Source organism: Rhizophagus irregularis, chromosome 7, assembly GCF_026210795.1.
Source record: "Rhizophagus irregularis chromosome 7, complete sequence".
Lineage (NCBI taxonomy): Eukaryota > Fungi > Glomeromycota > Glomeromycetes > Glomerales > Glomeraceae > Rhizophagus > Rhizophagus irregularis.
In genome coordinates this window covers 1,125,683-1,137,403 of record NC_089435.1, presented here as the reverse complement: position 1 = coordinate 1,137,403, position 11,721 = coordinate 1,125,683, and the positions used below count along the sequence as shown (strand labels likewise).

Here is an 11,721-nt window from a genome sequence, read left to right as displayed (position 1 = left end):
CCCTCCTCAAGGAAAGCCAGTTTCTCCTTAATGTCCCTCACTAGTCCGTTACTATCCATTATTACTATACTAAACTAATAAATAAAAGACAAAAAAAAAATACAAATAATGACAAATATCCTATACTAAACTAAATAAATAGCAAAGAAAAAAATACAAATAATGACAAATAACAAAAATAAAATACAACAAAAATACAACATATTATGGATAATCTGTGGTACCCCTAGTAAGGCGACAATTATCATAGAAAGTAAGTTGCTGGTTTTCAACTTACCATCAAAGCGAAGAAATTCAATATTATCAATATCCGTTCAAATTTATTTCCAATTTTTAAATTCGTTATACGCTGAATGTAAAGTCTAAATAAACCATCAGAAAATATCCAAAAAAAATTATATTTCTTTATCAGAATATACTGACATTATCATCAATATATAAAAATAAATTAGAAAACACTTTATACCATAATACTTATTTTTATTAGCTAAAATATCAAAATTTTAGGAAAGGTCATAAGCCCTTTTCTTTACGTCTTCCTTTAGGTACAGTATGTGGGTTGTTGTGTGTAGGTTTGTGTGTGGGTTTGTGCGTAGGTTGTGTATGTTTGTGTATTTCCTTGCTCTTTCCCTTCCCGATCGTAAATATTAAAAAGAAGTAAATAAGAATAAACTACAAGACACTTTATATCATGATACTTTTGTTTTTTAGCGAAAATATCAAAATTTCAGGAGAGGTGATCGTAAATAATAAAATGAAGTAAATAGAATAAACTACAAGACACTTTATATCATGATACTTTTGTTTTTTAGCAAAATTATCAAAATTTTAGGAGAGGTGATCGTAAAAGTAAATAGAATAAATAAAAAATACTTTATACCATGATACTTTAGCGAAAATAACAAAAGTTTTGAGAGAGATGTTATAAATATTGAAAAGAATAAATAAGTAAGTATATTTTTAAAAAGAAGTTAGGTATATTTGAATTAACTCCAGATTTATCAGCGTAGTAAAAAAAGCAAATAAAGAAAATGCAAAAAAAAAAATAATAACCAGTATTGTGATTGCAATCTACCTCTTTATGGCAAGCTTTGGATGAGTCATTATGAAGAAAAAGATGGATGGATAGAATGATAGATAAATTAATTATTGAGTTTCAATTAAACTATTAAACTATTATTTATATTTACTGAGATAAAACATGCATGATCTTGATATTGATCATCTTTATTGATATTTTTGACAACCAGATCAATGGCGCAAACCACACATCGGACTTAATTGCGAGTCAACAACAAGTTTTAATAGTATAATGACTGATATAACAAAATTTTAATGTCCTTCGATCAAACTATCAACAGAACCCAGAAATATATATATAGGGGTCAGGTGATGAAAAAAATTTTATGAGCTGTACGCATTTTTTCAGGGCCAGAATTATGATAATATCAGCCGGTTACTATAATAGGAATAAAATTCTGACTGGCATTATCAAAAATTATCTAAAAAAGGAGTTCAAGATACGTCAAACTCAAACCTGACCCTTATACTGTATATATATTTCTGGGTCCTCTATCAACCCTGATAAATTGGTACACTTTCTGGTTAACGAGCTAACTCAAATCAAATACCATAATGTAGAGTCACACGGACACGGTAAAGTGTCCTTCTATCATAGCTTCGCCTTTTCAAACGTACAAAACGTTCACATATTGGTCCACGTTATTAACAACATAATTTGCCAAAAATTTAACTTTCCCCACCAAATACTCATCTAATACACAAATCCCACTCTAACACTATTTCTTATAATGCGTCTAATTCAAAGTAACAAACTTTAACTTCACAGCTCCTTACCTTAACCACAATCGTCTAATAATCAATTCATCTCATAGCATCTCTTTTTATTACTTCCACTTTAATTTTGGATAAGCTAGCTAAAAAACATTTCGACTCAATTCAATCTAGTAAAGTGCTCATACATAATTTATTACAATGAATTGTAAATCATTTTATAGTTATCAGCGAAATGGTGAATTTTTTCGAAAAAGTAAATATATTTATCAAAAAATCATCACTAAAAAAAAATATTTACAAATACTTAACGTTAATGAAGTAAATTAATCCTGTTGCAACGCAACAGACAACAGCTAGTAAATACTAAATTTATTGATTATATTCTTAAAATAAAATGTAAAAAAAATTAGTTCGAGTTTGATGACATTTATTAATAGAATGATAAATCAAGAACTTGCAGTTATGATTACAGTTGAAGAGAAAAAAGATACATGAACGTAAAATTTTGAAATTTTATAAAAATTATGCACAATCCACGTAAACAAATCAAATAAAGAATCAAAATTTAATGTAATCAAACTTTTATTTGTAATTTTTCATAATAAATATTGGGAAAAAAATATAAATTTTTAAAATATAAGATTAAATAAATTATATTATAATATTATTAAGTTAAAAAGATTCAAATAAAAATAATGAAAATCTATAAAATTTCTTAATTAACGTTAATTACCTAGCATAATTTTCCAAAAAGTTTTAATAATTTCCATACATTATCTAACGCTAATAAATAATTCATTAGACGATTATCTAATATATATATATATATATATATATATATAAACTCATAATTAAACAATGGCATCTTCGTATCACCATTGTTTGATCTTGTAAAATTACTATTGTTAAAAAAACGCAAAAAAAATTTTTTTACCTTATAAATCTATTAATTTTTTAGAGAAATATGAAATAAAATTTCAACCATATCGCTTATAAATAGGTTAAAGAGCAACTTGCATTATGAAAACTTGTTCTTCAATATCAATGATTCTACAAAAAAATTATTAAGAGTTTAAATAATACTTTTATATTTTGATTGTAAGAAATTGATCGTCACGACGTCACATGGTCGGTATCAATGAAGACACATTGGCTAAAAATATTTTTTTTTATTTAAACAGTTTCAGTTACTACGTATGTAATACATGGATGAAGTAAAATGGGTTAAGAATTTTTTTGACTCGGAGTCAGAACCCGAGTAATTAGTTAATAGTTATCTTTTTTTTTTAAAAAAAAAAATTTTTAACACGTATAAAAATAAATTTTGCAATAATACGAGTTTTTATTTATTTTATTGTTTTTAACAGAACTTTCATGAAACTTTGGTGCACTAACAAGTTATAATTTTTTGAACATAATAAATACCTGGTAAACAGTATTTAGTGAAAAAAGAGTTATTTTAGATTAGCCAAAAAGGTTAATTTCTGAAACTAAATGGTTAGATAAAGAGTAGTTTTTTTGTAAGTAAAATTCTAATTCTGAGTGAGTTAGATTAAACAGTATAGCTAGTTCATTAACTGGATTTCATTATTTTTTTTTTAACAAAAAATTTAATAATCGTTCCTTTTATAATGAAATAAAGTATTTTTATCATATTCTAAATATTCAAATACACAATTAAGACAATCAAAGATAAGTTGACGAGGCATTTTCAGAAAAAGAAATTTCTATGCTTAAAAAAATTTACAAGTCCATATATAAAAAGGGTAAACTATTTTACTGAACCGAAATTAAACTTTACCTTTTTTTGGATTGAAGATCTAAATAGTTCTAAACTTTTGGAAAATTGGAAAAAATATTTTCAGTTCCCATTCATCGAATTTCTATAAATCACGTGAGTTATTTTTTTTGTTGTGATTTGTGAAATGTGAATCCGTGTATGTTGGTAGCATGGTAGTTTCATGGTGTATTCCGTGAAATAGTAGAAAATATAGTTTATATTTGCCGATCTGCTGAGTGTATACTATGAATTCTGAATATCGTCACATGCATTCTTCGGATACTAAGGAAGAGACCCGCTAACAAGCCGAAAATTATAGATTACGTATGTGCTTTAAATAAAGCAACTAAGTCTACTGTACATAAATACACAATAATATTCAATTTATTATTAGTTTCCTACATCTCATTTTCTTGATTTGTTTTTAAATGTTAACCATGCAGGGAAATATGGAAATAAGTAAAATTCTAGGGAATTTATAGTTATTTTTGATTTAATAAAATCTATCAATGACATTTTGTCATTCAGGTACACAAGTTGAGAAAGGAGAGGTTAACTTCACTTCCTCCATTTGTCACACTAGTCACAACTACTTCAAATACTACAGCTATTCCACTTGTACTTTTCACCAATTTCATTTTCTATTCTGTTTTTCATTATTAACGGCGGATATATTATTACTGTATTGCAAGCAAATGATGCACATGGTAAATTTTCTTAAGGCGATGCAAGCACAAAGAAAAGAATATCATAAAAAGAGTATAACTTGGTTTGCTTATGATTTACTTTGTTTATATTTTCATTGCTTCGCACCAGAACTTTTTTATATAAACAATCTAAGTGTGACGATATGAGTGAAAATTCGTAGTTACCGACAGGGTTAAATTATCGTCAATCAAATTACCGACACAGATAGGTGGTTGGCACAGCAAAATTATCAAAGAATTTATTAAACACAAAACATACTTCGCAACTATACACATTTATTAATTTATTCTGTTTAATATTTATGAATTAACTATTAATGCAGTAATGCTTTAATTGTGGTTAAAATTTATTATAAATATATTAAATTATATTGTTCATATTGTATTATTTATATTGTATTTACATCATTGATTATTTTTTATCAAAGTCTAAAAAATTTGGTTGTCGGTAATTTGTCTCTTTGTTTGTCCCTTCGGTAATTTGATTGTCGATAATTTGACCCAGACTCACTTTTTTTAGCAAAAATTTTTAAAATTTGTCATGGTTAACATCAAATCAATATTTGTTAACATATTTATTATTTAAGTTAAAATTTTGCGATCAGTATTTTTTAACTCTGGCCAATTTGTAATTTTCGGCCAGAATTAAGTGGTGAAATCACCGGTAGTGATAATCACCACTGGTGAGATTTAGCAATATCCTAAATAATTATAAATTCGAAAATTAATACCACAAATAAACAAACAGTATTGAAAGCAACAAATTTTTATAATTTTCTGAATATCTATCAATCAATTTTTTTTCTTTTCCTCCTTTATGCTTTTAAAATATGTTAAGCTATATGATTCTTTTAAGTTTTTGGCATAAGATGATTTTTGTTATACTTTTTTTTGTATAATTTCTTTAAAAATTTAGCCTTTAAAAACATTATTTTTTTCTCAACATAAATGATCACTGAATTTAATTATTGGGAATTGAGAGGTTAGTAATTTCATTGTCGGTAATTTAAATGTCGGTAATGTGACTGGGTCCCAAAAATTTGTTACACCTAATTTACGTAAATGAAAATTTCTCGTATTATGTGACTTTATAGAAAAAAATCTATATCTATATCTATATCTATATCTATATCTATATCTATATCTATATCTATATCTATACTATATAATAATTGTTTTTGTGTGTAACCGTAACGTTTAGACTACCCTGTATAAATAAATTTGAATTGCGTAACATCGCTCCTATTGGGCACTTTATCACGTGACGTTACACCAACATCCAAAAAAGGAAATTTTGCTTCCCACAAAAATAGGGAATTTTGGTTTCACAAATACTCCATAAAAGGAAATTTCTGCGCCGATCACATAATTCCGGCCAGAATTAATTGTTACATACAGGTCACGCTTTTTTTATATGTATGTATACCGTTGCAAAGCAATGGGTTAACGGCTAGTTATATAAAAAAAAAATTTTAATAAATATAATTTTAAAAGGAACATAATATGACATGAGTATTTTTTTCTGTTCTGCAAGTTTATTTAAAGCATCATAGTTGGTTTTTAGTGTCAATTTTGACTTATTTAACAGATTTTGGTTTTCTTCTGTTTTCCCGTTAAATTTAATTCTGTCCAACATTAAATGATCAGCATAGGAAATTTTCTTCTTTGGAAACCCGTGTTTAAACACAAATATAAATCGTCATTATAAAACTATTTTTAATGATTATTTAATTTAAATAGTGTCAAATTTTTTTTTATATATTATAGAATAAAAACTTAAATTTAATCTTGATAAGAAAATAACGCAAAATAATATTAGAATTTATATATTCGTTATAAACGAATGATATTTTTAAGACTGTAACAAAAAAGAATTATAAACTAACAAATAATTTTTTTTTTTTATAAATATAATAAATAGTAATTTAATGTATTTTATACATTCATTTTTTGTAAGAAAATGCAATTACTTCCTTTTATTTAAATCACATGAACGGCAAATTTTATGTATTTTTGAAGGAATTTCTCAACGCAGATCAATGTATCGGAAAAATTATGACCCAAAGATATTTTTTATTGTAAGATCAGTGCATCGGAAAAATTATGGCCCGAAAATAATTTTTTTATTGTAAATGTATCGGAAAAATTATGGCCCGAAAATAAATTTTTTATTGTAAATGTATCGGAAAAATTATGGCCCGAAAATAATTTTTTTATTGTGACTTCTACTTTTGGTTATTAGTATTCCTTTTAGTAACTCATTTATGAAAATTTTTGTATAAAAAATTTTTCTAGAAAAATAATAATTTTTTTAGTAAAATATCAAAATAAAAAAAATGGAAACCAAATTTTCTAATATCTCAGTTACTGATATAGTAAACACCGAAAATTGTTCATATTGCAAAAAACCCTTTACTGAAGAATTATGGTGTAAAGAATGTATAAATTGTTTAGAAAAATCAGCAGAAAATGGTTTCACTGATTCAATGTATAATTTAGCCATATGTTATGTAAATGGAGAAGGAACAGAAAAGAATTTAGAAAAAGCCTTTTATTGGTATCAAAAAGCAGCAGAAAATGGTTTCACTGATTCAATGTATAATTTAGCCATGTGTTATGAAAATGGAGAAGGAACAGAAAAGGATTTGGAAAAGGCCTCTTATTGGTATCAAAAAGCAGCAGAAAACGGTAGTATGCATTCAATACATAATTTAGCCATGTGTTATGAAAATGGAGAAGGAACAGAAAAGGATTTAGAAAAATCCTTTTATTGGTATCAAAAAGCAGCAGAAAATGGAGATGAAAAAGCTATGTTTGATTTAGCCATATGTTATGAAAATGAAGAAGGAACAGAAAAGAATTTAGAAAAAGCCTTTTATTGGTATCAAAAAGCAGCAGAAAATGGTTTCACTAATTCAATGCATAATTTAGCCTTATGTTATGTAAATGGAGAAGGAACAGAAAAGAATTTAGAAAAAGCCTTTTATTGGTTTCAAAAAGCAGAAGTAAATGGTTTTACTAATTCAATGCATGATTTAGCCTTATGTTATGTAAATGGAGAAGGAACAGAAAAGAATTTAGAAAAAGCCTTTTATTGGTTTCGAAAAGCAGCAGAAAATGGTTTCACTAATTCAATGAATAATTTAGCCATATGTTATGAAAATGGAAAAGGAACAGAAAAGAATTTAGAAAAGGCCTTTTATTGGTGTCAAAAAGCAGCAAAAAATGGGGATAAAAAAGCAATGCATAATTTAGCCATATGTTATAAAAATGGAGAAGGAATAGAAAAGAATTTAGAAAAAGCCTTTTATTGGTATCAAAAAGCAGCAGAAAATGGTTTCACTGTTTCAATGCATAGTTTAACCTTATGTTATGTAAATGGAGAAGGAACAGAAAAGAATTTAGAAAAAGCCTTTTATTGGTATCAAAAAGCAGCAGAAAATGGTTTCACTGTTTCAATGAATAATTTAGCCATATGTTATGAAAATGGAGAAGGAACAGAAAAGAATTTAGAAAAAGCCTTTTATTGGTATCAAAAAGCAGCAGAAAATGGTTTCACTGTTTCAATGCATAATTTAGCATTATGTTATGTAAATGGAGAAGGAATAGAAAAGAATTTAGAAAAAGCCTTTTATTGGTTTCAAAAAGCAGCAGAAAATGGTTTCACTAATTCCATGCATATTGTGGCCTTATGTTATGTAAATGGAAAAGGAACAGAAAAGAATTTAGAAAAAGCCTTTTATTGGTTTCAAAAAGCAGCAGAAAATGGTTTCACTAATTCAATGCATAATTTAGCCATATGTTATAGCAATGGAGAAGGAACAAAAAAGAATTTAGAAAAGGCCTTTTATTGGTATCAAAAAGCAGAAGAAAATGGTTTCACTGATTCAATGCATAATTTAGCCATACGTTATAGAAATGGAGAAGGAATAGAAAAGAATTTAGAAAAAGCCTTTTATTGGTATCAAAAAGCAGCAGAAAATGAAGATGAAAAAGCTATGTTTGATTTAGCCGTATTTTATAGAAATGGAGAAGGAACAGAAAAAAATTTAGAAAAAGCCTTTTATTGGTATCAAAAATCAGCAGAAAATGGTTTCACTAATTCAATGCATTATTTAGCGATGTGTTATGTAAATGGGAAAGGAACAGAAAAGAATTTAGAAAAAGCCTTCTATTGGTTTCAAAAAGCAGAAGAAAATGGTTTTATTAATTCAATGCATGATTTAGCTTTATGTTATGAGAATGGAGAAGGAACAGAAAAGAATTTAGAAAAAGCCTTTTATTGGTATCAAAAAGCAGCAGAAAATGGTTTTACTAATTCAATGCATAATTTAGCCTTATGTTATGTAAATGGAGAAGGAACAGAAAAGAATTTAGAAAAGGCCTTTTATTGGTTTCAAAAAGCAGCAGAAAATGGTTTCACTAATTCAATACATAATTTAGCCTTATGTTATGTAAATGGAGAAGGAACAGAAAAGAATTTAGAAAAGGCCTTTTATTGGCATCAAAAAGCAATAGAAATTAACAAAATAGATTTTAAAAATGAAGTTGAATTATGTAATATATGCAAACAGCTATATACTAATTACCAGTGGTGTCAACAATGTAATACCAAACAATTTCAACTTGATTTTTCAAAGTGGACCAGTAAAAATGAATTTATTGATAAATTTATTCAAGAAGCACAACTAAATGCCAAAAATAGTTATGAAATTTTAGAATGGATACCCTATAATAAATTGTCAAATATTAATTATTATGATAAAGGAGGATTTAGTGAAATTCATAAAGCTATCTGGTTAGATGGACCTATTTTTAGTTGGAATTTTGATAAACAACAATGGAATAGGCAATTAAGCTATGAAGTTATTCTTAAAACACTTAATAATTCATCAAATTTAGATAGTAAATTTCTGAATGAGGTATATTGTTTATATTTATTGACAATTTTTTTTTCTTTTTGCAAAAATTAATTTTTTTATCATTTATACAGTGGAAATATCATTATAATTGTCAGAAAAAATCATTTTCAAAATTTATTCAATTTTTTGGATGTACCCAAGATCCAAATAATTTAAATTATATAATAGTAATGAGTTATGCAAAAAAAGGAAGTTTAAGAAAATGTTTATCTGATATAATTAAATTTAAATGGCAAGAAAAGTTACGATTATTGAAAAAAATTGTATTAGGGCTCAAAGTTATTCATGAATCAAATTTAACTCATGGTGATTTTCATGATGGTAATATTTTAATATCAGATAATTACAATGAGTTATTTATTATTGATTTAGGATTATGTAAACCTATAAATGATTTACAAGATTCTGACGATAAAATTAAAGAAATTTATGGAGTTTTACCTTATATGGCACCTGAAACATTAAGACGAAAACCCTATACACCAGCAAGTGATATTTATAGTTTTTCAATGATAATGTGGGAATTTACATCAGGTATTCCTCCATTTAGTCGTGTAGCACATGATCATCACCTTATTTTGAGTGTCTGTGAAGGGAAACGCCCTGAAATTGTTGAAAATACTCCAAAATGTTATATAGATTTAATAAAAAAATGTTGGGATTCAGATCCTTCCAATAGACCAACCATAACAATGCTCGAAGATATTATATCTGAGTGGGTTAGATGTATTAATGAATATTATGAAATAAACAGGGATGGAAATTATAAATATGAAGTACCTAATATTGATAATCAATCAGAAGATGATATGTTAGAATTTATAGAAGCAAACAAAACTTTAGTACAAGAGCAAGCAAATGCTTCTATTATACAATCTCATACACAAGCATATTATACAAGTCGTAAGCTTAGTGAAATCTTAGTTCAAGAAAAGTCTGATTGTTTTGAATGTATAGTTAAAATTTAATAATTCTGTTATTTATTCTTTATTTGTTGGACTATTTGTCAGGTATTATATTTCAATTTTTACTATAAAATAAATATTTAAATACAGATATAATAATTATCAAAATAATCTTTATTATACTTTTTATTTTTATTTGAAATATGTTATGTTTAATATTCATATCCATACTTTAAGATTAAAAACTTACCAGTATTATTTATTTAAAAAAATATTATAATTTTATTTCATAGACTATGGTTTCTTAAAATATAATCATAAAATTCATTTATTGAAGTTGTATCATTGATGCCATCTTTTAAAACACTTGGATTATTACTTATTTCTATTTTCTTTTTAATTAAGATTGATAAACTATATTTATTGTAAACAAATAGTTAGTTGGTGAAATTATATTTGGCCAATCCCTATAAAAACGAAATGTCTGATATTTGTATTTTTTTATCTAACTTTGTCTAAATTTTGTGTAAAAATTTATTATATTGTGCTTAAATAACTATTTAACTGTAATCGTATTGTATAATTTCCTTTAATTTCTTGTCAATTTAAATCATCTTTGTTGTCATACAATGCTTGAAATGCTTTATGTTTTATTGGATATTTTTTAGCCTAAATATAAATAAAAGAAATTATAAATATATTAATTAAAAAAGTATTTAAACATTTAAAGAAATTTTATACCTCATTTATTAAAGAATCAATGGATTCTTGTGAATTATGTAAACATTTTAGTGCAACTTTTTTATTTGAATCTCTTGTATAATTGCTCAAACTGTCCTGCTTATACAATGGACCATCCTTCCATATTGCTAAATATACTGTTATAAGACCATTTTTGCCTGTCTCTTTAATTTCATTAAACTGATCGTAAGGTATCCATTCAAGCACTATATCATCATAGTTAATAATTATTAATTGCCTTTCTTGAATGAAATCATCAATTTTTTCATTTCCACTAGTACATCCATTAAAATTAATTTCTAAATATTTCAGAATATTATTTGCCATCAAAGGTATATTTTGGGAAGACATTGTTTTTCAAAGCTCAAAATTTTTTTCAAATATTTATAATAAATTATGTCATAATAATATAATCACTTATGTAAGCATTACGTAATGGAGCTTCTTAGCATTATTCCGTTATCGATGTCGATCATTCCACAAGAATTATTCGAAACAAAGATTTTTCTGGTTAAATTTTTTGTAGTTCTTCATGCAATTTTTTTTTTAAATAATAAATGCATATGATACCTTGCATCATACATAATATATGTTTGTGAATTAATAAAGACCTCTTTAATATTTGAAAAATCTCACTTAAATCACATTGAAATATTGAATAACAAAGTCACTACATTAGAATTATGATAAAACTACCCTAACTCTGAAACTCTGGCCTTTTTGACTTGAGTAAATATATTACATTTATGTGAAAATATTCAATTTATATTGATTTTTTTTATCAATAATTAAATATTTATATTTTAACTGTAGAAATTAAATAAAGTAGGTATTATTTTCATAGTTACTAATATACAGCTAATATATAA

The 11,721-nt window shown here is 25.8% G+C and overlaps 3 protein-coding genes across 3 annotated transcripts; 2 read left to right on the top strand and 1 right to left on the bottom strand.

Moving 5' to 3' along the window:
* Window positions 1-6,620: 6,620 nt before the first annotated feature.
* Window positions 6,621-8,935, top strand: OCT59_027065 (uncharacterized protein; the record flags this gene model as incomplete). The annotated part of the gene is made up of 2 exons (XM_025320964.2): window positions 6,621-8,841; window positions 8,925-8,935. 2 exons carry the CDS (start codon window positions 6,621-6,623, stop codon window positions 8,933-8,935), a joined length of 2,232 nt encoding a protein of 743 aa, XP_025170144.2.
* A 963-nt stretch (window positions 8,936-9,898) lies between these two features.
* OCT59_027064 (uncharacterized protein) lies at window positions 9,899-10,174 on the top strand (the record flags this gene model as incomplete). The annotated part of the gene is made up of 1 exon (XM_066136690.1): window positions 9,899-10,174. One exon carries the CDS (start codon window positions 9,899-9,901, stop codon window positions 10,172-10,174), a length of 276 nt encoding a protein of 91 aa, XP_065993154.1.
* Window positions 10,175-10,711: 537 nt separating this feature from the next.
* OCT59_027063 (uncharacterized protein) lies at window positions 10,712-11,203 on the bottom strand (the record flags this gene model as incomplete). The annotated part of the gene is made up of 2 exons (XM_066136689.1): window positions 10,712-10,780; window positions 10,853-11,203. The coding sequence occupies 2 exons, from the start codon at window positions 11,201-11,203 to the stop codon at window positions 10,712-10,714; spliced, it is 420 nt and encodes a 139-aa protein (XP_065993153.1).
* Window positions 11,204-11,721: the final 518 nt, after the last annotated feature.